The sequence below is a fragment of the Corvus hawaiiensis genome, chromosome 3 (genome assembly GCF_020740725.1).
Source record: "Corvus hawaiiensis isolate bCorHaw1 chromosome 3, bCorHaw1.pri.cur, whole genome shotgun sequence".
Taxonomy (NCBI): Eukaryota; Metazoa; Chordata; class Aves; order Passeriformes; family Corvidae; genus Corvus; species Corvus hawaiiensis.
In genome coordinates this window covers 33,652,717-33,677,659 of record NC_063215.1, presented here as the reverse complement: position 1 = coordinate 33,677,659, position 24,943 = coordinate 33,652,717, and the positions used below count along the sequence as shown (strand labels likewise).

Here is a 24,943-nt window from a genome sequence, read left to right as displayed (position 1 = left end):
AAAGCAGAACCAACCCACATTTTAAAAAAAAAAGTGTAATGAAAGCTTAACTGCATCAGAAATTCAAATAGGTAATTTTATTTAAATTATAATCATGTTATTTTTGGTTTTGTTGGGTTTTGGCTTTCGGGGTTTTTTAAGCCTGAATTTTGTGCACAATTTGAAACAAGAAGATTTCCAGGAATATTACTTAGTAGCTTTTTGAGGGATGATATATTTTGGTATCTGTAATTAAGCATTTTTCCTTTTCCAGTATTACCTTTCCATGAACGACATGATTCACTGATATTTAGAGTAATAATACTCTAGTTGACAGAGCTCTCCTCATGTAATTGATATTTGCTGCTTCTGTTCCCAAACACACCTGAGGTTTTCTGATTACATGTCATCCTCAATTTTGCAAAGCACCTAGTGTAGTCAAAGCCCTGCTACCTTTTAGCTCGGTAGGAATACTTCTAAACTCCTTTCTCCTTAATACTATCATTTCAAGATAATATGAGAGGGAAGAGAAAACTGTATGAACCATTTGTCATCTTCCACTTCTGTCTGACATGTAAGCATCTTAAAATCTAATCTGTAATAGGGGATGACATATGCAGCAAAAACAGGTATACACTTCAAAGGTGTATGGCACTGGTTTAGCATATACCAAGTCTTGACTGATTGTTTCATTCCTGCCTTTCAGGGAAGACATTTACATTTTCCCAAATCTGTATCTCTACACTAGGTATGTAAGAAAAAAATGCAGATTATTCTATCCATCCATTATTTCCTTTGTTATCAGTAGCATCAGTAGTTGCACAGAATAAAAATTAACCCTACATTACACAGAGCACTATTTTGCAGCATCTTTAACAATTCACAATTTGAAATATGCTACAATCTGTGCTTACCAGCACAATAAGGAAAGAAATGACATCTTAAAAAGGATGAACAGATGTCCAGATGCAACTTAAATTATTTTCATAAGGGGTACATAACACCAATCTCTTTTTTTACCTCAGTAAAGTATTATTAATCTGATGCATCAGAAAAAGTCAACAATAGAAATTATAAATGGCTATTACTTGATAGCCATTTTAGTACCTCAAACAACAGTAGACTGCCAAATGTATTTAGCTTCTCTAGCTGCATAATATTCTCAGTTGTTTTTTCTTATTAACTATTTTAGCCATTTTCTACCATACTTGGGAAAAAATAGTATAGCTTTTTTAAAATAAGAAACCCATAAGAAGCCTTTATTTCAATGCATATAAACTTATGTTTGAAAAGATTAGACATACTGCATAAATGAAGTAAACTTGTTGGAAAGAGGAGCTTGTTTGAAGAATTTTCTACATCACATCAGACACACTTGCATTTGGAATAAAGCATGTCGTGGGTATGACACCTGCCCAGAGCAACCACTGGATACAGAATGGATGCATGGAGAAGCTCTAACATTACTAGCTCAGTTCTCAGCACTTTAAACCTTTTGATAATCTAGCTGAACCCAGCTACAGGAAAACTCCGTTTTCCCTGATGAACTAATTACCAACAGAGCTAGTCCAACTTGACATTCACAATGTCTGTAATTTGCAAGCCAGCTAAGAAAAAAAAAGTCCCCCCAGCCAGAGGAATATTTCAGCCCTTCATTTGCTTCCATATAGAAATGTTCCTGTGTAGTTTGACATTCCAGTGACACATCTGTTAGCTACACTGTGCTGAATAGCAATGAAAACCTTGGAAAATGCTCAAAATCATAGTCCTTTTGTGCTCCCCTTTGTTCTTTTTCTGCCTCAATATACTGCCTGCATAGACCACTGCTTTTACAGGTCTTCCTCTTTAGAGGCACATGCATCAGACACACCATAGCTGAATGCATCTACAAGAAGCTCCAATCCACAATCCTGTACAATCAATCATCATCAGTCACCAACCTCTTGTGTACACTAAAAGAATTTGAATACTGGTAACTAAGTTAACTTATTAATTACAGTAACTAAAATAGAACTTTTTCCAAACATCTAATAATGTTACTCACTTAAGTTTGTCAGTATACAGGCAGAAGTATCCTATCCATGACTACCTGTTATAATGTACTGCAGGATTAGGCCTTCCCTGAAATAACATCTCTGGCCCAGATCATCCAGAAAGACATTTTCATGGAGATATTATGGGATTTTTATCCTTTAACTTTGGAATTCTACAACATAAATATCTGCATTTCAGCCTATCAACTTCAATGTCCTTTCTCATAGCCAGAAGAAAGAAGCAAACAACTCTAGGGCCAATTACCATAATTATGTACAAGAGCATAGGTTAGACAAGAAATGACTTTTCCTCTCCCTTGACTACAATTGAAAATTAAAGTAAGAAAGTCAGATGGAAACATCATAGAAATCTGAATTCAAGTGAGACAAATCCCACCTTATGTCAACCTCCTTTGGCTCTTTGGAGTCAAAGCTGTTTTGTTGTAATGAGCCTGATTCTCAAGGATTTATGTAACATTCAACAAAGCCTTGCATAACTATCTATCTTCATGCTGGCAAATTTTTTAGTTAACTTTAGCTGCTTGGTTGACTTTTACAAGAAGCGGACAGCAAGGTCTACTACATACACCTAAACTACAGAGGATAAATCTCACCCTTTATTACCTGTGTCATTCATTTCAGGTGAGAAGTCAGCACCCACATTTGAATTTGGACTTAATGCTTACGTATAATATTGAGAATTACATATAACTAGGTGTTTTGATTAAAAAACCCTAAACAAACAACTATTCAGTGTACAGCTTTTGTGATAAAACTATTTTAAAGTTGTAAAAAAGTAAAAATGGTACATAGAAAGTAACGTGATATAAAACTGTAATGCTACATGAGCTATGCATCAGCAATTACTGAATAACAGAGCTTTCCAATACTTCATAGTATGTCTTTCTTATTTTAAAATCTATTTTCTAGTTTTTAATTTTCTTTTTCAGAGTTCTTGGAATTAACACTTGGGGGGTTAGAAATGGGCAGTAAACTACCCTTCCTGGCCCTCTGACTTTGAAAGTTATCATAAAGGAAGATCTGCTACCATGGAGAGGAGCTCAACATTTTAAAGATAATCCATCTTCCACAGCATCACTCTGAAATCTTAGTATCTTACAATTTTATCTGTTCTGCAGTAGGAATCCAATTAGGGATCAGAAAATTTCTATTTCATAGTAAGTTAAGGTTCAATTACTGTATTCTTATAAATTGTATTTATGAAGCATGTAAGGTTTCTATTACAGATAAAACTCAAAAGCCCATATACAACATCTGTAAAAATAAAGAGATCCAATTGAGTTTATATTAATATGCTTTTGCCTAGAATTCAGCATGCTGGTGTCAGAAAAGCACCTAAGTATGAGCTTTACTTTGAGCCCATGATGAAGTAGTTACATGAATTAAGGCAAACTACTAACTTACTTGAGAGTTTTGTAACATAAAATTCATCTTAACTGTGTGGAAAATCAGGATAATTCTACTGTTTTACCTGCTGCTTAATTACTTTTGTTTTCCATGTTAATATGTGGAAATATGTATAAAAAATTTTATTACTCATGTATTTGACCTAAAGTTGCCATATTGTAAGATTGAAGGATTTAACCAACAATATTAGACAACAATATAAAAATAGTCAGAGTAATTGCTGTACTTTTTTGCTGTGGTTTATTAGAAACACTCTACTATATACAACCTAATTTTTTAATTTGAAAAGCATGGGGCATAGATAGCGCTTTAAAACTGTGGGTCATAGACTGATAAGCTTGTTCTAAGAGGACACAGTTAAAAACTCTGCAAAATCAGACAGAATTCTAAAGTAAAAAATTTTCAATATTTGTCGAAAATGTATACACAAGCCTGCAGGGGGTTGAGCTTAGCACACTTCCTACTGAAGACGTGATGGAATATAAAGCTGCATATTCTTGAATTCATGCATTTGACAAACTATTTGGAACTTAGCTCAAGTTTCAATGAGGAAATTAAAACAGAAATGTTGAGCTATCTAGATGATTCATTTAGAAAAATTAAAAGGAATTTTGTTTTTAATCCACATCAGTGTTGAAAAACATCTTCAATTTAAAAAAAATTATTACTATAAATAAGCTATTTTTTCAATTTCTGTTTTCCATCAAATGCTCAAAAGTTAATTGCAAACTAACCTGAATACATACCTTAGATAATTCTTTATTTCTCCTATCTGCCGACAACAGCAACAACAACAACAAAAGAAACTAACAACGAAGCAAAACAAACCTCAGGTATTTCCACACCTCTAATCATAACTACAGTTCAGAGTCTCTAATTTGATTGTTTTAAATGGGACACACCCTTTGCAATTAACAGTGGTTTTGTTTAAGTAACAAAACCCAATTAGGATACTTGTCAGATAATGAAGTTTGATTACATGAAGAATTATCTTTCTGCAAATTCTAATTTAAGTATTTATGAAGAGGTTTTTTTAAGCTGGCATTTTGTTTATTTCAAACTGATATAGTATCATTAGATTTGATTATAAAACAAGAAAAAATACTTTGGAAGTATTTTTAGAATCGTACCTACCAGGAGTCATGCTACACAAATTCAGAAACATTTAGAAGCAAATCTGTAAATCAGGCCATCAGAATTAGAGTCCTACTGTGATATACTTCCTGAATATTATCACATGCACAATATATGAGGGTTTGTAAATGAACACAATACATCTTTTTGGACTAAATGAAAGAATGCATGAACTTTAAAAACATTGACTTCACCGCAAGCTAAGCAAACCAGAACTTCAGTTACTTTCCTTACATGTACTGCAGCTTTTCAAAGTCCTACAAAGTGTTTGCTACAGATTGACAGATGCCCAGCTCCCGAGGCTTTGCCAAATATGAGCAATAAAAATAATTACAGTCTGGCAAAGGTAAGCAGTTCCATAGTAACTAGCTCAACAAAGTGCAATGTTCAGTATGAGCTTGACACCATTGTGGAGCACTGAAAGGTTCTGTGTTGCCACTGGCAAAACTCTGAAAGGAAAGATGAGTAATTCTGTTAAACAGGTGAGATTTAATAATGTTAAAAATGAACACCTGTTTCAAACTTAAAAAAAAATTATTGTTTTTAATTACACACTTCCCTATCCCTACAATTGTTAGAAGTCTGTTGACTTTTGGTTGCCATCAACAAGTCTTGTATGCTAACAGTGACCTAAAATAAGACACAGCTCATTGTCTAATTCTTTCAAAACTGGCATTTCCAGAATATGATTCAAACATACTAGAAATTTGTGTTGGAAATTACATATTCCCTCTCCAACAGTCCAAACTTACTACTGTATCATATCCTAGAAAGAAAAAAAATAAAGTTAAGACTGCTTGAGCAACACTTAAGTCTTTTGTTAGATTAGACCACTGCAAAATATATCTATGGTGAATGTTTTCAATATGTATCAATAAATTTATTTTCCACCAAATAAACAGTTCTCAGGATAGTGCAAATTCAAGTTGCAATCCTAAGTGAAGCTGAACACTTTGCATAAAATACATACCAACACATACAAATACATGAAAAACCTATGAAACCCCTAGTTATTTCATACATCTCTTTTTCAAATGTTAAAAAACTTCCATTCTCTCTCTCTCTCTCTCTCTCTCTCTCTCTTCTATAGTTTACTGGAAAAAAATTTAACTTAAGAATAAATTTTACCAACAGTTCTATTCTGATTTTTACCTCCTACTTATTGTAACAAACTAAATACAATATTATGTGTTGGATAAGTTTTGCATCATGAAAATTAATAAATTTAAATAATAATAATGTGAAACATTAAATCTAATTCTGAAATATAGCAGCTGACTTTCCAGTTTTGCATGAGCTAGAGAGAGAATATTGAAGCTGATTGTGTGTTCAGCTGAATACCAAAGTTGTATTGCCTGCAAAGTCAGTAATTTTTACATTGCCCTAAGTGTTCTAACTCATTATTTCAAGTATTTTGCAAATTGTATAGTATGATCTAAAAACCTATACAGTCAATTTCTTATACAGTCTGATAATTTTACCTTTCCATATGGAATTTTCTCTTACTTTATGCCTCTTGTTTTGAATCTGCTGTTTAAGGTAGTTCCTAGCATTATCTGGGTCTGTAAATCTACATTCTATAGAATGATACTTTTTTTACATCTGAAGAAACAAATAAATACAGCCAAAACACTCCCCACCACCACTCTTTGGTCTTTCTCAAAAAGAAAAGATGACAGCACCTGGTGAGCCTGCAACAACTGCTCAGCAAACTGACGGACTTCCAATAGGAGAAGCGATATTAAAGAATTTCTTAGTATGTTGTTCCTTCCCAGCAAACCCAACGTTTGTGATACAGAATGCAGTGCCTGAAACTAAAGAGAAATAACAGTAAATTTAATCTTTCAAAATGCATCTCAATCTTTTTTATCCCAAACAATTACCTTAAGTAGAAATGGGAGTTACATATAAAAATGTTAAAGAAAAACATCAAATTCAAAATTTTAGAGTTTAAAATTCTATTGATTACAGACATATGAGATCTATGAGAAACTGACATTCATCCTCAAAAGATTAACACTACAGGAAACTGTCATGTGAACAAACTCCTGCAAAAAGTGTGAACTCCCCAGGATACTGCTTTTCAGCATTAGATGTCATCATGCCCATCTGCTGACAGAAATTGGTGACTACACTGCACATACAGATCTGTATTTCACAGCTAGCCAAATGAATGAACAAATTCTTTGAAATTCAAACATGTAAGCTGGGAGCTGTATTAGGGTGTTCTTTGAATATAGTTATCAGGAAAAAACTTGATTAAATGCTAACTGCTAGAAGACACACTGTATTTTCAAATTCAAACAATTCACTTTCATATTGTTCTTTAATAATGCATTTCACCTGAACCACAAGAGGAGTGCTGTAAACTTACATGAGAATTATGTTAGAAATTTTTTGCCACAGTTTCTTCTAATAAAAAAAAAAAATTAAAACTGTTGTCTTTGTTCCCTGAAATTGAAACAAATAGTTATTATGTAATGAAGCATACTGCTCTAAAAAGTACACAGGACTTTTCTGTATATAGATATATTTGAGTTCTTTCAAAGGAAAAAGAAGTAAGACACATTAAATACAATTACTATAACTTGTACTTTTATATAAATGCATACCCCTGTAACATTAAATTCAGTAACTCTTTGTAAATGAGTATTTTTAACTGACAAAAGGATATTCTGACCCTAATTTGTATGCCTAACAATAACTATGATTTCTTAACCACTCAAAACAGATCACTCCATCCTATTAACAATCTAGATTATACCTCCAGCCAACTCCCATGTGTATACCCACACACATACATATATATACACACACATATATATGAATAAATACACTTGCCCGCCATTTACAAGTTTGCATTGGATGAATCCTGCTGGAAAACTTTTCCAAACACACAAAAGGCAGGAAGGTGTTCCAGGAGCAGTCAGTATGATTTTATTTAGGGGAAATATTTACCTCGCCTTTACCATGGTTGTCAACACTGTCTCTTGTAAAATTGTCACTCACCAAATTTTGGGCTAGTTAGGTGGACAGAAAGGTGGACTGAAATATTCTGCTGTAAAACCCATTAATTAGGCACCTTTGCATTTACAGTTCTTGCCTGATCAGCCTGATCAGCAGTTGATGCAATGCCTATTTACCAGCCTCTTCCAGCTGAAGAGTTGGATCAGCTTGGTTATCATCCACCCAACATGAGACTCCTGTGCACAGTCATAACAATCCAGCTTTAATAAAACTTTGCCCTTAACCAGCTCACTTCTGCATGTAATCCCAAAACAGATATCAAAAGAAATCTACAAAAAACACACAAGTCTTAAGTACAGAATCAAATCTGCAGGCAAACAGAGATACAAAGTAAACTCCTCCTATTAAAGAGAATTCATAAATTGTACACATATAGCTTTGAAAAGCTGTGTAATTGAAATCATTCATCAACATATACACCAAAGAGTCTATAAATATGAAATGTGAATGGTGAGATAAAAATAGGTTTCTGAACAATTAAAATGATATGAAGGGATAATGTAATGCATGCACCTACCTGTGCTTTGAGGATATATGAATTAAAATGAGACTTTCATATACTGGAAATATATGCCCTTCCAAACAAAACAATGACTCCTCTAAAAATAAAGTAGAAATTACAGTTTTGAAAGTGTCTACCAAAGTATCTACTAGAAACAAGTTTGCAACACCTGGATAGTTCTGCCTTGACAGCACCCATGTTCCAAAGGGTACAACTGCTTCAACTCAAGGTTTAAAAAATGCTTAAAAAATAGCTTATTTTTCAGTAAAGTTGCCATTCATTTTTATTTCTTTTAATAAATTAAAGATAATTTAAATTAAGGACAAATTTTACAGTTCTATATTTTCAGAGCATAACATTGAGTATACTTGCTAATTTGCCTTTGGCGAGCAAGCAAACAAGGCAATCCAGAGCAGTTTTCCAATGTAACCTCTCTCAAAGATCGTACTAAAACATGAATATTGTTGTTCTTGTTTAAGCTCTATTTCCTTACATGATTTTTTGACAGACAGTGAAGCAATGAAATGTTTTTGTGCAATTATTAATGCTAGCAGCTGAGATTTAACTAAAGTAGGATCTTTCACAAAATTTCCTTATCTTTTATGGTTTGGCAAGAGTTGCTGTTTTCTAGTTGGAATTTCTGAGGACTAGATAATAGGGGACTTTGAAATTTAAAGCCTGAGCTTCTACTAAGAGAAGTAAATAGGTATTTTGTATTTTGTAATGCTGCCACTTAGGGTACTTGAGATATGGGTATCAACGCCACTGAAAAATCCCACTGGTGAATTTATTCATATTTAATAAATATTCTTATTAAACATACCCTTATAATAAAAATATGTCATAGTAATATATTATAGAAAATGTATTATAATTATATTTAATAAATATTAGTACTGATTTTTAAAATCCCGCTGATTTATTAAAGAGCTGTGATTTTACATTGTATCTTGATGGATCTCTTATACTCCTATAAGAATATTTTAAGAAAATAAGTATATTTTAAGAAAATAAGAGACAACAAAGAAGGTTAAAATTATGCTCACAGACCGTATGCATCAAAAGCATGCAGAACACATTTATAGCATATAAACAATAAATCTGCAAATAGCAAACAGAAGTAAGACTCTGTTGTACAGCAATGCTCATGTATTGCTAATTACACTGGAAACATTCAAACAAAAAAAATTCTAATAGCATATAGTTTCATTAAAGATAAAAGCATATGTTCAGCTCTCAAATCTATCCAATGTTAAAAAGGAACAGAACTCTTTCAATCCCTTGGGCTTGTTTAATGTTGTAGATGAAATAAAACCAATGCCTTTCAGGAATCCACAGGTAAAAGCAGTCATAAAATGAGATTGTAAAAAATATACCATTAGAAACAGGAAATAATGGAGCCTGGTTCACTGTTCAGGTCCTGCATCACCTCTCCCCAGCCCTCCTCCCACACCCCGGGTTCTACTGTCTTCCCATGTTATCCAGGATGCAGAGCAAGAGAGGGCAATGCTGTGACAGCAGCTGGGAAGGATGCGTGGATTGTCGACCAGGCTGCTGCCAAAATGAATATATAATGTCAATGTTCTGCTTATCTCAGGCATACTAACTTGGTCTCTCCTCCACCCAGCTACAGATTTTAAAGCCTACTTGAAGGTATTATTGACCTTCCACTCCTTTCAAAGTGATTTCAAGCTGGCTATCAAAAGTTACTTGTAGAGTAAATGACTGATAACCAAAGTGGACAGCACAGTCCTGTAAGCCCTGTTTCCCAGGAAACAACATAAAAAACTTATGAATTAGTTTTTTAGAACTCATTTACCAGCATGTTAGATTTTATTTAATAATGGGTATCTAAAATTTATGAGTTTAATTCCTTCATGAGTTTCATGATTCACTACATCCTGCAACTACAACTGCACCTTAGTTTCTGTTTTGCTACTTTACAGTTTTTGTGCCAAGTAACAGCTCTCTTTCCCAAGCAACTGACATATTTGGCAATACAGGACAGGCAAATAATTATTACAGGTATCCTCAAATTGTGAGGTGTTATAAACAAAACTATTTTCACCTTTGATTTCACATTACCCTTGTCCACTTAGTCCAACCTGACTTCCACTCCTAATCATCAATGCCATTTGAAAAGCTCACTTTTATACAGGGAACATTAGCCCCCCTTTTTCTTATCTTACTTCACATTGCTTCCTTTGTTAGTTGATGGTTGTCATATATCTCTCTTCCTTTTACATGCCAATATTTCTTCTATCTATCAGTCATATCTATCAATATGAATTGATACATATTATTTCAACTCTTTGGTCTGTAGGCCACATCTCAAGCCCTTACTCTGCCCTTACCCCTTCACAGACTCATAAAATCATAAAATGGAAAGGTTGGAAGGGATCTTAAAGATCATTTAGTCTCAATCCTCTCTGCGACAGGAAGAGACACCTCCCATTAGACCAGGTTGCTCAAGGCCTGATTTAGTCCGACCTTGAACAGAGACAGGGCTGGCTCATCCACAACTTCTCAGGGCAACCTGTTTCTGTATCTTAATGCCCTCACAGTAGAGAATGTCTTCTTAATACCTGGGCTAAATTTTCCCTCTTTCATAATCTTGTTCATGCTTTTCTCCATGCTTCTTAACCTAATGTTCTCCACAAGAACCGTAAGTTGGCTTCACCGCTGCAGGCTGTCAGTATCAGGCTTGTCCCTGGCAAGCTGTGGGGTGATAGGCAAAGATTAGAGGGACGAGGTGCTAGTGAGGATCCTCTGTTGCTGACTCTGAAATGTGCTAGCTGCAGTGAAGCACACTTGCAGTCTTAGGGAGATGAGCCAGGGACTCCTGAGGTAACAGAAACCAACAGGGAAACACCAAGCAAATGTTTCAATGGAATTAATAGGTGTTCCTCTAGGAAGGCAACACAACTGAGAGCTCAGCTGAGGTGCCTTTACACCAGTGCACACAGCATGGGCAAAAACTGGAGGAGTTGGAAGTCACTGTGCTGCTAGAAAGCTGCAACCTTGTTGCCAGTCCTGAAGCTCAGTGTGACAAATCCTATGACCAGAGCATGATTATTGAAGGCTAAAGAGTGTTCAGAATAGACACAGGAGGAAGGAGAAGCAGAGGGGTTGCCCTCTGCATCTAGAGCTGGATTGAATGTGGAGAGTTGTCTCTGAAGAACAACCATGAGCAGCTCGAAAGACTGTGGGCAGGAATCAGAGACTGAGGCAACAAAGGGAACCTTGTGACTGGGGTCTGCTACAGGCCCCTGATCAAGGGGAGCCTATTGACAAAGTCTTTTTGCAGGAGGCATTGTGCTCACAGGCTCTTGTCCTGATGGGGAACTTCAGCCCACCCAGCATCTGCTGGACAAGCTAACTTTATCCTGTAGTTCTTCCACAACTGTAGCTTTAGTGTATGATCTGTATCAGCTGAGGCTGGCTGAGAGGGGATGGACAAAATTTTCTTTCATTCATTCCTGTCTTTTTACTTCTATGATCCACTTTACTGAAGTAAATGAGGGCCAGTCAGTTTGGTGATTGCTTTAGACAGTAGTAATTTACAAGACAATGGATTTTGATTACCATTTGACTTAAACAACTCTCTACATAAGGACAACAGATTGCTGAGAGAATTTAATTCAATAATCAAGAGATTCAAACATTGACTCTTATTAGACTTCAAAATCCAGGCAACATGTTTTAATATTCATACAAATGAAGTGCTCTTCCCCTATAAAAGTAAGAATTTTTTGGCTGATGAAAAATGCACCCATGGTATTCCCCTTGGGACTCAATTAATTAGGAAAACTGAAACCTGCTTGTTTTATACTTGAAAACCACCAGTGACATGAATAACTATTTTTAAATCTTATTTGTCCCTAAGCAGGAAGGACTCTTGTAAACTGATGAGGTAAGTACTGTCTTGGCTGTTACTGACAAAGGATACTGTAAGCTATACGCAGTTGGGGGAATTTACGGTCACCCACAACTAGCTGCAGTATTTATTAAATGCATACTGTTGTACGTATTAAAGCATCAGAGTACGTTTATGATTACTCTCTTCCAGGCAAATTCAGTCATTAATGAATCATACAAATTGTATCCTAGATAAGAAAAGATTCAAAACCATGGTTCTGATGAATGTGTGCTGTTTCAACTGCACAAGCACACACACACATTTCATTATATAATTGCCACTGAGATTTAAACATTTCTCTTTCTGCTTTTCAATGTATTACTTTTCAAATTGTTATTTTCATGAAGAATTGTGAATTTCTTTCTTGCACAGATATCCAGTAAAGGCATTAAACTACTACTCAGAACTTCTGCATTTGCTTTTCTGTTAAATACATCAATAGTAATATTTTGAGCACTGGCAAAATTTTACATAAAGGCATTCAGATGAAACGTGAGGGAAAAAATTAAAATGGGCAGTAAAGTCCCAAACTGGATAAGAGAAGTTCCTAAAACTATGTTGATGTCTCAATGTCCCTCCAGATGCTGTTAGTGCTAATAACTTCAAAACAATTACCCTGAAGGTAGCCAATTTCTGAAAGAGAAAAAGGCTATGATAAAATGAAGGAAATATCACATAACCTTTTTTTGTGTATGTGTTGTTTGACTGGAGTGGCAATTCATGACTTAACAGCATCTTCAAAGTCAGTATTGATGTTTAAACATAGCATGAGAAGAAGCAAGCAACAACAGACCACTGAAACACATCTCCCTTCTAGGTCTTGTTTGAAAGAGACTATGAGTGAGATGGGCCAGAGAGATGAGATATTCTTTGAACAGGAGCCCAACACAGCCTAACTTTAGAAGCCTAAAAGTAGGGTCTTTGTGTTTTGGTTAACTCCTTAAAACATGAGGTCCAAGAGACAGACACAGATCTCAGTAAAAAACCCAGGGTGAAGGCCAGGATCTTTTGGCCCATAACTGATGCACTAGCCATGCTCTGAAATACAGTATCAACTGCACCTAAAAGAAGTACTGTCAGTGAACTGAACTGTCTACAGTGCTGACAAACTAGTGTGACACCACTAAGGATCACACCACAGAAATCCTACGTAATGCAGCACTCTGTGATATACTGGGCCATGACAGCTTTGAACACAATTGAACTGCACTGAAAAAGGCCAAAGATAAATCTATTTTTCTTCTATCTCCAAAGTAATAAACAAGACTCTGGATTCCTTAACAATAACAGTTCTGAAGTTTCACACAGCTGTATATACAAGAGATGTAAATATGACACGTATAAAGTATCTTAATTTCTGTTAGACAGATTTGACTTCTAAAACTAATTCCATATATTATGAACCTACAGCCAGCCCAGACACACCACAGCAGGCTTCCAGGCAGGCTCCAGGATGTCATCTCTGAAGTGCCCTAGTGCCATGAGCTGTTCAAAACCTTCACCAGAAATATAAAACACATATGCTACCCTAAACAGCACAGGGAGTTGGCAATCCCCCGTGCCTCCAACTGTTGCATTCTTCTAGTATAGGAGAAATTACCCCGTTTCAACACATTCTGGACAACATATACAAACGTCGACAGAACAGGCACATTTCAGTGCCAGTGAGTGAGAGATGCAACTAGGAGCAGGAGAAATGCACATTTGCTATGTCTCTGTGGAGGTGGATGGAGACAACTGTTGTTGAATCCCAAACAGGTAGATTAAGCAAAAAATAATGTTCCAGTGCTTCCTTTCTGAAGTTTCTACTCCACTGGTGTTATGATCCAGTTTTAAGGTTCTTAGAAATGCCTCTGCCTGAATTAAGGTGCAAACGAGACCATATGCCAGTGACAATAGTAAGGGTTTTATTTGATGGTAAATATGAGAGAGAGAGAGAGAGAAAGAAAGAAATAGAAAATAGGTGGGGGGAACAGAAAGAGTGACAGGGACAGAATAAGGAAAAGATCACTGCTCCGTGGACCCCAAGATGTCCCGTTGATCCTCTCCAGCTGGTCTTCTTGGTGGTGAAGGTCCCCTCAGAAGGCACAGAGTCCGATGGGTTTCTATGCTCAGGCTGGGTGGGCATGTCCGGCCATGGCCCCCTGGAGGGGGGGTCGGTCTCTCACAGCAGACTCTGGGTCTGTTGCACCACGTGCAGCCCTGTGGGGCCAAGCCTCTCATGTGAAAGTCCCGTGGATGTGCCCTGTGGGGTCGGGGGTTCCACAGCTGGGCCAGTTTGTGTAATCAGAGGATGGGTGTTTATTGCCTCTCATCAGAGGTTACACCATGCACCCAAAATCTCCTCCTCCCCCCTCGGTTGGAGGGAGTCTGTGTAAACCTGGCTTCTGTGAGCTGTGCTCTCCCTCCACCCCAAACTCAACTGGGGATAGTTGCAGCAGGTGGCTTTGGCCGTTTGTGGATGCAGACCTTTCCCTCAGACTGAGGTGACTGAACAATGTGTTTCCCTTTATCTAATCAACAGTTTGACTTTCAGTCCAAAGTCCCACTCTTCAGGGATGCTTCTTCTGTTGTAGGTTCTTTATAATGAGCAAAACTTTATATCAATGTTTGAGGCATGAGCTATTTTCAGTCTGACAACTGGGGCTGTAATCACAGACCATAGCTCCTATCAGGGTTTTCCATGTGAAATGTTTTCCCATGTTTTGTCAGGTAGTAGAATCCATTAGAAAGCCAGAGCCAGCAGCTCTGCCAACTGAATACAATCTCACAGAGTTTTATAATACACTTTGGTCTGCTTGAAAGCGGGACTTACAAGGAACCTACATAAATACAATAGTGGTTCTGCTGACACAGCAGAGTGTGTCAGTGGAGTGACAACAGAAATGAACAATTTGCACATCGAAAGGCAATACGCACCCCTACAAACCCCCAAAGGTCTCAGTGCTAAGGACTCAAAAACTGGTGATGAGCAAAATGCTTACTCCATAGATCAGCAGCGACTGTCACACATTTTGCAGCATGAAAGCAACAGCTCATCTGTACCAGAGTTACACACACAGGATCCTCACAAGCTTTTCTGTGGCAGCCATACAGGAATGCAAGATCATGCCAGCAGAAGGTGCAAAGTCAGGCCCTTGCACAGATGGTTGAACCTCTTAACATTCATGCTTCACCCTTAGCAGCTGTGACTTGAGGCTCCATTTTTCAGACATTTCCAGAAGGTTTATTCCAAAAGATTGTGTGTCTAACAACTGCATGCATACTTCTGAGCTGCTCTCGAAACATGGGGGGAGGAAGGAGAAAATTTTAAAAAGGAAAATCCAAGAGGCTACATTTACTTTTAATTTTTTTATATAAATAATTCAATATTCTAAGTAAAATTACCTTTTATTTTCTGTCACATACCTTAATTGACAGACTTACTTTTCTTTCCTTTTGACACCTATGTAAATTTGGAGTTTCAGGTCAAATTCTATCCAAAGTGCACAGCTTTAGGCAACTGAATCCAGGAAAAAATTTCTGAGTACATGTCTTTGCTGGCTCTTACAGCTTCCAATGCTTTATAATTATAAATATTTCAAACAATAGGACTCAACAGTTACAGCAAGTAATTCTGCTGCTGTTTTTCTTCCTTTACATCTAAGGTAGAGATAATGATTCCTTTTCCAATTCTCAAAGATTATTTAAAGTTAGTTAACTTCCTCTGAAAAATGCTGAGATTGCTTTTGAAGATGTAATTAATTAATTTAGTGTAATCCACAGCACTTCTGTTAGCTTTTTGAAGGTGTTTCTCACAGCCGTTTGTCCTTGAAAGTTCCTGACAGTTTTAATGGTGAGGATGGTAAAGGGAAAGCTGTGTCTAATACTATATTGCTGCATCAATGGCTGTCTATACAAATGCTTTTTGACAGTAAAGTTAGATACAACAGAATTCTTAATATTTTTATGCTGGAGGGATTTAAGCATTTTCCTGGAACTGAATTTCATACAGTTTGCGACTCTTTTCAGAAGATAGCCTTGTAAGTAATGGTAATTTTTTTTAAACCTTGATATTTCAATCACCACCTGTATAAAGTGATCCTGGGAGATATCTGGTACACAGCACGTAAAGAATTAGTTATACAATTTACACTACTAATTCTGAATGCTATATGTTTATTTCCATTTTCAATTCAGTTTAAAGAAAACCAATCCTCTAATCTGGAAACCTCCAAGATTATCCCTTAGTAATAGGCTTATATGATTTTTAAATTCTTTTAATCTGTTTGACTGAAGCAATGGCTGCCAATAGTAATGACTGTTAAGTCAATATTTTGGTGGAAGCAAGATACAACACATCTCATAAAAAGCCATCTGTTTTAGTGAAGTTATTCAGAGAAAATATGCCACTTTCAAATTATGTGGACATACTCCACCTCTCCTGAATGATCATAAAAACATTTTGCACACCTGAAACATCCCTGATCTATCAGAGTATTTTCTGCCATTTAAGATGTGACACTGCTCACTTAAACTTTGCCAGATTCCTCCAATCAACAGAAAATCCCTCTCTGGATAATGTCTGGATTGCTCTTCCACAATTAACCTTACTTCAATTATTTACTGACTTCCCATTCAGGTAGAGGATGGGAAACAGTGGAAACACAGGACAGCATCAACTATAAAAAAGTCCTTAATGAAGGACTGTTCAAACTTTTTATTTTGTATCCAGTGATCACACACACACAAAAAAAATGAATCACACCTGTATAACTCCATTCCTATCGCAACACAAATAGAATGTATGGTCACGTCCTTTCAAAACACTGACCAGGGACACCTCTAATTAAAAACTAAGTCTTGTACCATGGTGACACTAAACTGGAAATGTTTCTGGTATTAGAAACACAAGTCCTGGAAAGATTTCTGTCTGAATGCTTTCTAACCAAAATACAGGTACATCCTTTCCATCCAACACCCTCTTAATTTGGTAATAATATTTGTTTCATGTTCATGTTCTGGGGTAAACACTCAATACACAGTGAGTGGGATTCATTTTAAATTAAGACAAATGGGTACATCCATCCACGGGCATAGCAGATGTTCTGGCTCTCATTTTGCTAAAGGCAACTTTGGAATTTATCCTAAAATAGGGACCTAGTACCCAGTGAGCATTCTTTAGGCTCCAAGAATTACAGGGACAAGATCTTCATTTGCTCTAATGGTAGTGTAGTTGCCTACATGGGGACACTAGATTGGTACGTCTGAGTGTCAAACAATACCACCATTGTGTCTGTTCCAAGTTAACTCTAAAAGCCAGAATGAAAACTAAAAATCCTAAAACAGGCAGTGAAATTCATTACCTGTAGGGCATCTTGTGAGGACAGACCAGTGATATTTCAGTTGAATGAGGAAATTAACAAGATGATACATGGAACAATACACACTGATGAATACAAACAAAATGCAATTCAATCCTATTTGTTGTTTGTCATGGGGATATATTATTTTTGAACTCTTCACTCATTTGCTTATATATTTTTAAAACACAGTTCGCAAGTATCTAGAGGAAGATGGATATCTGAAGCAAATGAACTATTTTATCTAGATGCTCAAGAAAGAATAAAAAACTGTATATTCATTACATATGAATGAATATCTATAGTATATCGTCATAAAGCAAGAGAAACAATGTGGTTTTCCCTCGTATTTTCTATGAAGTTGCTTTAAACTGCATTTTTATCAGTTATTTAAAGGTCCTGTACTTGGGAATAGGCTAGAACTTCTTGCAAGCATGAGCAAGAACTTTTTCAAGTGCTTCAGAGCATTTATTGTCCATACTGCAGAAAAGAACAATCACAAAAATCTCTGAGTAGTACTCTTCAAAATATAAGACAAACTTGTATTTTAAAAGTGCATAAAACCAGGAGAATATTACAGCATATGGAAGTGGGATATGAAAGATAGAAAACATTTCAAACTTACCCTATTGACACTCCTATTTCTTAAAATAATTTGAATTAGATTTTTCTTAAATTCTTCCATCTTCTTGAAACACTTCTTCAAAACATGATTAGATAATTTAGTATCAGTTATTAAACTGATCAAAACAGAAACTCCTTCAGTAAGGAAACTTGGAGCTGGGAATTTAGGACTTTTGTAAAAAACAGTCAGTCCATCAAGCAGCTGAGACACTGAATTCCATATGGTGAAAGAATCATTCTCAAGCTCTGAGAAGTCTGCTTGAAGAATTCCTCCTTCTGACAGTTTTCTTATTTCAAGCAAACGTTGCAAAAACTGCACTGGAGCAGTCAGAGATTGCTCTTTGCTACTACGGCAAAGGTTCAGTGGGGGAACTCTTTCCAACCAATGTTTAGAAGTGTTGACATTATGCTCAGATTGGTGAAAATCTGAAGCTATGCCTAAAGAATCAAATGCAGAGTCATTACAGACATCACATCCAGAGTCTTCTAGCTGGCTTGAGTAACTTGTAGGGTTTATAGATTCCCGACCCAGAAGAGTTTCAGCAGACGTATCCTGTTTTCCTGAAATGCAAACATCACAGTTACAGTTGTGCAATACTTAAACGCATGCTTATTGAAAGTGCCATATATACTTTCTCCTTTTTGCTTCCATGCAAAAATCATGTAAACATGTCTATGTTGGCTCCCCAAGAACTTCTCATGACTAGAATTTAGCTGTGGAAGAACGTATTTTTAAATTAAAGTAAAAAATTTCAGAAGTTAATGTCTATTTGTAAACAAGATGTTTTATGCTCATAGTAATATGAACAGTAATTTTCAGTTTAAAATTGTCAGAAATTTTCAGTTTTCCTATATATAATTTAAGTAGACATAAACCAAACAATTTAAGTGAATATCTATACTCCCATTAATTTACAGGGAAGAAAATGCATGTAAATTCCTGGTCTTCCAAACATTTTTACTGCTTTTATTCTCAAAAACTCTGACTGGTATTAAGAGGCAGTGAAAGTCTGTTCCTATAACTGCATCAAACAAAATATTCTTTTTTATGTGTGCTCTTTCTCCCCAGTCAGGTAAGAAATTCTAACAGTCAAAGTTGAACAGAACATTAGATTTGATTTTTTCATTATTTAACAAAGAGAAACATTTGGAATCAAAAGCTTCTTCAGTCATCACCTATCTCACACCATCTCCTTCAAAGACACACAAACTACATTACAAGAGGTATGCAGTACATTCACACCAATAAATTACTTTCATGCGCTACTGTAGGATCTCTTTCATCCCATTTCACACATTAAATACATTTAAGGCAATGCCTCTCAACATAAATTCAGCTCCAGGTGACAAAAGACACCTGTCCTACATGCTACCTATGCCAAAAGATCACAGTCAAAACAAGCCAGAGAAGTGAAGTGGAAGACCAACACAGGTAAACATCTCAGTGCCACGAGGCAAGGCTAGAACCCCATCTGACCAACTCCTGGCTCAGCCCTGCTTACTGGGACAGAGTCACAAACTGCTTCCCCTCTCACTCTTAGAAAACATGCCTACACTGTTCACATTTTCCACAAGAATCCAAAGCAGTACCATACTCCTCTGCCTTTATATTCTTATTAATTTTTAAAAATTATAGATGGTTTGGCCTCACAGGAAATAAATGTTGTATTTCATAGACAGTTAAAAAAAGCATTTTTAACACAGAGAACATCCCTAGGCAGCAACCTACAATATTCCGTATGTTAATAAAACACTACTCAAAAATTTCAATACAGACTTCATTAAATTCACAATTTCAAATTAAATTCTGACCATTAGTTCAGTCTCTGAAAACATACCAATACCAATGAGAGTACTATTACTGAGATCAAAACTGGAAATGTGGTTTATTTATTTATTTATTGTTGAGTTTCACATCTTTAACATTCAGACATATTTGAAATTGCACAGTATTGGTACCAACTGACTCAAAATGAGAGGTCTAACTGTAGGAAAATCAACTTCCATTTCCAGGAGGTAGGAAAAGCTGGACATTTAAGGCCAGCCTAGCATTTTAAAGATTAACACTGTTTCCAAATGCCCTGCATATCCAAACTTGGAAAGCAAGAAAAGAAGCAAAGCACACTTCCCAAGGTCTGACGAACAAGAACAGGCATCCATTTTCTATGTCTTCTCTCCCTAGGATTTTGAGCAGAACACATTTCAGAAGAAAAAAAATGAAAGCTGTTTTTGGTTCCATTTAAGGAAAATAAGCTTCCCTTCCAGGGAATCCATCTACAGTGAGTTCTGCTATGTGGGTATTTTGTTCCTGTTCTCAATCCCATGAAAACATGAAAATTGCTCATGAGGATTTAATGTCAGAAGTCAGAAGCAGTAAAGCAAGAACTATGTGCAAAAACCCCATATGTATGTTTGCTGATTCTCTTGTGGAAGTAAAAAAAAAAAAAAAAACAACAAACCAAAAACAGAAGAGGTGAAAGAAAGGGAAAGAAAAGAGAAGAAAAAAGGAAGAATAGTACAGCAATATCCATAGAAGAAAAACTTAAGATGTTCCCAAATGTAAGAGGTAGGGTATTCAATGAAACACTCCTTCTAGTATGAGACAATGTTCCATTTATGGCTGGATTGCTATTCATTGCAATATCAAACTCCTGTTCCATGACGAGTGTCCGGAAAACCCTGTTACAGTAAGTCCCCAATAGCAGTATATTTCCATCTAAATGAGTAATTCCATCTAAAATACTTAAAATTGTTAAGCTATTTACATGTTCCAGACATTTGGGGAGGAGGTGGCAGTTATCTTGTAAAAAAAAAAAAAACAAAAAAAAAATCCACCAGGAAATACTCATTATTCCCCTCAGAATGTCTACACATAGCTTGTAATTTATTTCTTGAAAGAAGCTAAACTCATCGCTTTGTACTTACCTACTATTTAAATGAGAAAGCAGTCTTGATGTTCACACCATGTGGTTATCAAGTACAAAAATAAAAAAATAAAAGCAATGGCCTTTAAAATAAGCCTGCCTGAGACTAACAAGAATCTGTAAATAGTAATTTCAAGAACATTTGACTATAAGTGTATTGGAACAAGAAATATGAAAATTTAGTGTGTGTGATAAAGTGACACCAAATTTACACCACCATAAGTAATGAAATATCTGGTCATCAACAATTTTACAGTCTCCTTAAATTTGTCACACCAAATTCAGGAAATATTTAAATTCTTAACTCCTATTTAGGACTTTAGCTCCTTACTAAATTAAGATCCTGAGATGAAAAACAAAGCAAGATCCTGAGCCCCAAACAAAGCGAGATGTGGTACCACAGAGTCTTGGGGCACAAAGGCTGAAGAACTCACATGGTTCTACACATATCCACTACTGCAGAAAGAGTATGGCCTGAAAATCAGAAGCCACTCAAGGGATGAGGGAGTGACTTACATACTGAGCAGCGTGTCAGCAAGGTGTGCAGGCACTAGAACTCAGATGTACATACCCCTGTGGGACCATAAAACAGAGGCTTTCATCAGGGCAGTGAGATGGCAACATGCCCCATGATTAGAGAAGGGGGAGTCTTCAGCTAGTTCTGAGGAAGCAGAGCTCTAGAAAACACCAAAGGCAATTCAATGTCCCACATTCATTCTCTCCCTACCCAATGTGGAGTAAAAGAGGCAGCTTGTATAAGATCCATGCAGCAGGAGCAGGGGTGGTGGAAGATGCTTCCTTAAGACACTCTGCTAGTGGCTGCCACAGACTGGAGCACATTTGAGTGAGAAAGGCCAAATGCTACATGTAGTTCAAAATTTAAAAACTGAAGAGGGTCCTCAACTGATGAAATTGCTGTGAAATGGTAAAATGATCTTCAAGTCTTTTGAAAAACTTAATCTACCTGCAGTTCCACCACCAACAGGGACTGCAGAACAGAAAAGAGGCTTGAAGGTGGCAGAGGTAAGAAATAAAGTGAAGAGGTGATCTGAGTTCTGCAAAGAAAAAATTACTTCAGTTTCAAGCATTAGACTTTGTTTATATTCTCTCATTTCCTGAGCAGACACATGGATTATCACTTGAAAATAAAAAACATTGACATCAGACACGTAAAGTTATCTTAAAACTCAGTTACAATTGATACTCTCAGTTCCACTTCTAAAAGAAAAAACAAGAGACAATTAAAAATGAGACATTCTTAGAAATCTCTTTGATGATACTGCATTCTGCTTTCCAAGTAGGTGTTCAGTCAATAACCTCTAAAAGGAAATTAAAAACGTAAGTGAAATTATGTCCACTTCTACATTTTTCAGGACTCTGTTATTCATCATTTAATTTTCATTGATTGGTTTGTTTGAAGTGCACTTTCCGTGAACAATGAATCAAGTTAATTCTCTTCTTTCAAAACCCATATGTTTTCTTTGCCTTTCTTTCATGTGTAACTGTCTCTATTCTGCTGCTTTCATTACTAACCAAGCTGACTGGCCGAGGAAAAAAACAACTCTCCCCCCCTTATGAACTACTATGTGTTTAACACCTCATTGTTGTCCTGACCTGGAACCAAGCCAAACTTCTATTTTCATTATTCCAAAATAATAATGCCAAAGTATTATAAAGATTCTAGAATTCTCCAAAAAAAGAAGTTTTAGAAGCCTTGTATCCCACACTTGGCTTCTGCATCTCCATGGGGGTTTTTTTATAACTGGCTTGGAAAAGAAAGGTCCTCTGTTTAAATGCAAGGTGCTTTTTCATTCTAAAGGTGCATGCTGACATATTTTATCCCATTTAGGGATAATTTCACAGAAATGAATATAGGACTGAGTATCTAAAATTCTCAAATTGGTCAGTGCTAGGTTTGTATGATTCTCTAAAGGCTTAGAAGTATATACTTCAATTTGTTAGGGATTTTGCTTAAATAGAGCATCTAAATGTTTAGAATTCAGTAAGAACTGAGAAGGTTTTTGAGGATTGAAACACTCATTTTTAAGGGATCTCTGTAGATGACAGCACAAATCTTCTGTAGTTCGAGTCAAATAAAGAGTACTTGCAGTAAAGATATTAAATGATAAATAATCAGGTAACAAACATACGGATTTGGCTCTGCTAATGCTCATCAAGCAGCTTTGACAACAAAAAATCTGACAAGCTTTACAATATTGACCATCTCAATGACGTGACTGAAATTTGAGTTCTAAGCCAGATAGGCGACATTTCAAAATACTAAATGAATTAATGTATGGTACCTCTGAAGGCTACCTCACTGAACTGGTTGTACTGAACTGGAAGCATTATGTCTTATTAAAAGTGCTCTCCATTATGAAACAAACTGAGCTTTGCTGAGAGACAGGACATAGCAGCCAACGAAGACCGCAATGATCTGGATGCAACTTAATGAGATGAAGGCTGAAATGAGGTGGACTCCTTAGCAAGTCAGCTAAAGTGTGCCTTCCTAAAAACATCGCTTTTCTTGAATACAACATGGTATAAATACTTGGCTTTTCTGTTTATATATCCAGAAGGACACAAACAAAGATCTGCTTGAGGAACTAGATTCTAAGTTTGAGTTGGGTTAAGGTTGCCCAAAGGGGTTGTGGAATCTCCATCCTGAGAGATACTCAGAAGCTGTCTGGACACGGTTCCGCACAACTGGCTCTAGGTGTCCATGCTTGACAAGAGGCTTGGACAGGATGATCTTCGGTAGTCCCTTCCAGTCTCAACCATTCTGTGATTCTGTATTTCCAGGGAAAACATTGACTGATCCTTATTTTCCCACAGCAGACTTAAAGGCAAAAGGATCCCAACTGCCATGGCCACACTTCTTAACCTGTTTTTACCATATACATTCAGTTTTCTCCAAAACTATCATTCTGTTACCCAGAAGAAATTAATCTACACTAAATTATGAATCCCACTTGCCTTTATGAACCTTATTCCTAAAAATCACTATCCATCTTATAATGAATTATTAAAATAATAACAAGCCCTTTCTCTTGCTGGGAAAACTGGGTTGGTTTTGCCTCTGAATGGGTTCCTTACACAGAAATCTGGAAAGAAAGGGATGCTTCTTGGGTCCCTTTGCCCCAAGTATGTGCTTAGAACAGCTGTAGCAATGCCGTCAGATAAGACAAGCAGCACCTGCTTTCAAAAGGAGAAAGTTTCCACAACCAAAACGGACCTGTTATCCATGGAAGGAGCAGTATTCCGAGATTTCAGTGAATCATTACATTCCAGCTGGTGCTTTTCCAGATTGCAAATTAACTTATTTAATTATCCTGAAAAGGCCTCAGCTTTCATAAAGTTCCCTATTGTGTCAATACAATCACGGAGAACAGATTTATCTCATCATCATATTCCAAGAGCCATATTCCTGTAAATCTGTGCTAAACACGATTTAACTTCATTTTTTCCATCTCACAGATCTGCTCTCATTTCTTTGCTCTCCTCATAAAAACATAAAATACTTAGGTTGTGAGACATTCCTTGCCATGCTGCCTACTTGCACTATTGCCACTGGTAGAAGCATGGGAGTACACCAGTACACTTAAGATGTCAAATGGCATTTCAGAAGTACTGTCTGTCTGACATCCCCATGCTTTAGAGAAAAAAATGTTGAGATGACACACTGGGCTGCCCTTATGGATCTGTATGGAGAGAAAGACACCTATTTTTAATGGGGGGGGGGGGGGGGGGGGAGGCAAGAAATAGGGAGGTAGAATGTCTTCATGCAGAAACATCACATCCCTAAGCACCCAACAAAAATAATCAGAACTGTTTTCCATGGCAACATCAAATTAAGAGTTAACTGCTGCCCAATGAAGAATCCTCTCACCTTAGAAAAAGGAAGATAGAAAAAGAAAGAAGTAAACTATACCCCTCAGAGACTGACAGCTCCTCCTCAATTGTCGTGCTTTGGTACTCCTTCAAATACCGGGGGGGGAAGTGATGACAGGACATAGCAATCTGTAACAGCA

At 36.5% G+C, this 24,943-nt stretch overlaps 1 protein-coding gene across 4 annotated transcripts in view; it reads right to left on the bottom strand.

The window, feature by feature from the left end:
- The window catches only part of MEI4 (meiotic double-stranded break formation protein 4), an 86,202-nt gene that overhangs the window by 44,003 nt on the left and 17,256 nt on the right, over positions 1 to 24,943 (bottom strand). For all 4 annotated transcript variants that reach the window (XM_048298998.1, XM_048298997.1, XM_048298996.1 and 1 more), the window contains exons 3-4: positions 17,990 to 18,549; positions 6,257 to 6,388 (exon numbers count right to left, since the gene is read on the bottom strand). In XM_048298998.1, the coding sequence (XP_048154955.1) occupies positions 6,257 to 6,388; positions 17,990 to 18,549 (692 nt within the window). The remainder of the gene's footprint in view (positions 1 to 6,256; positions 6,389 to 17,989; positions 18,550 to 24,943) is intronic.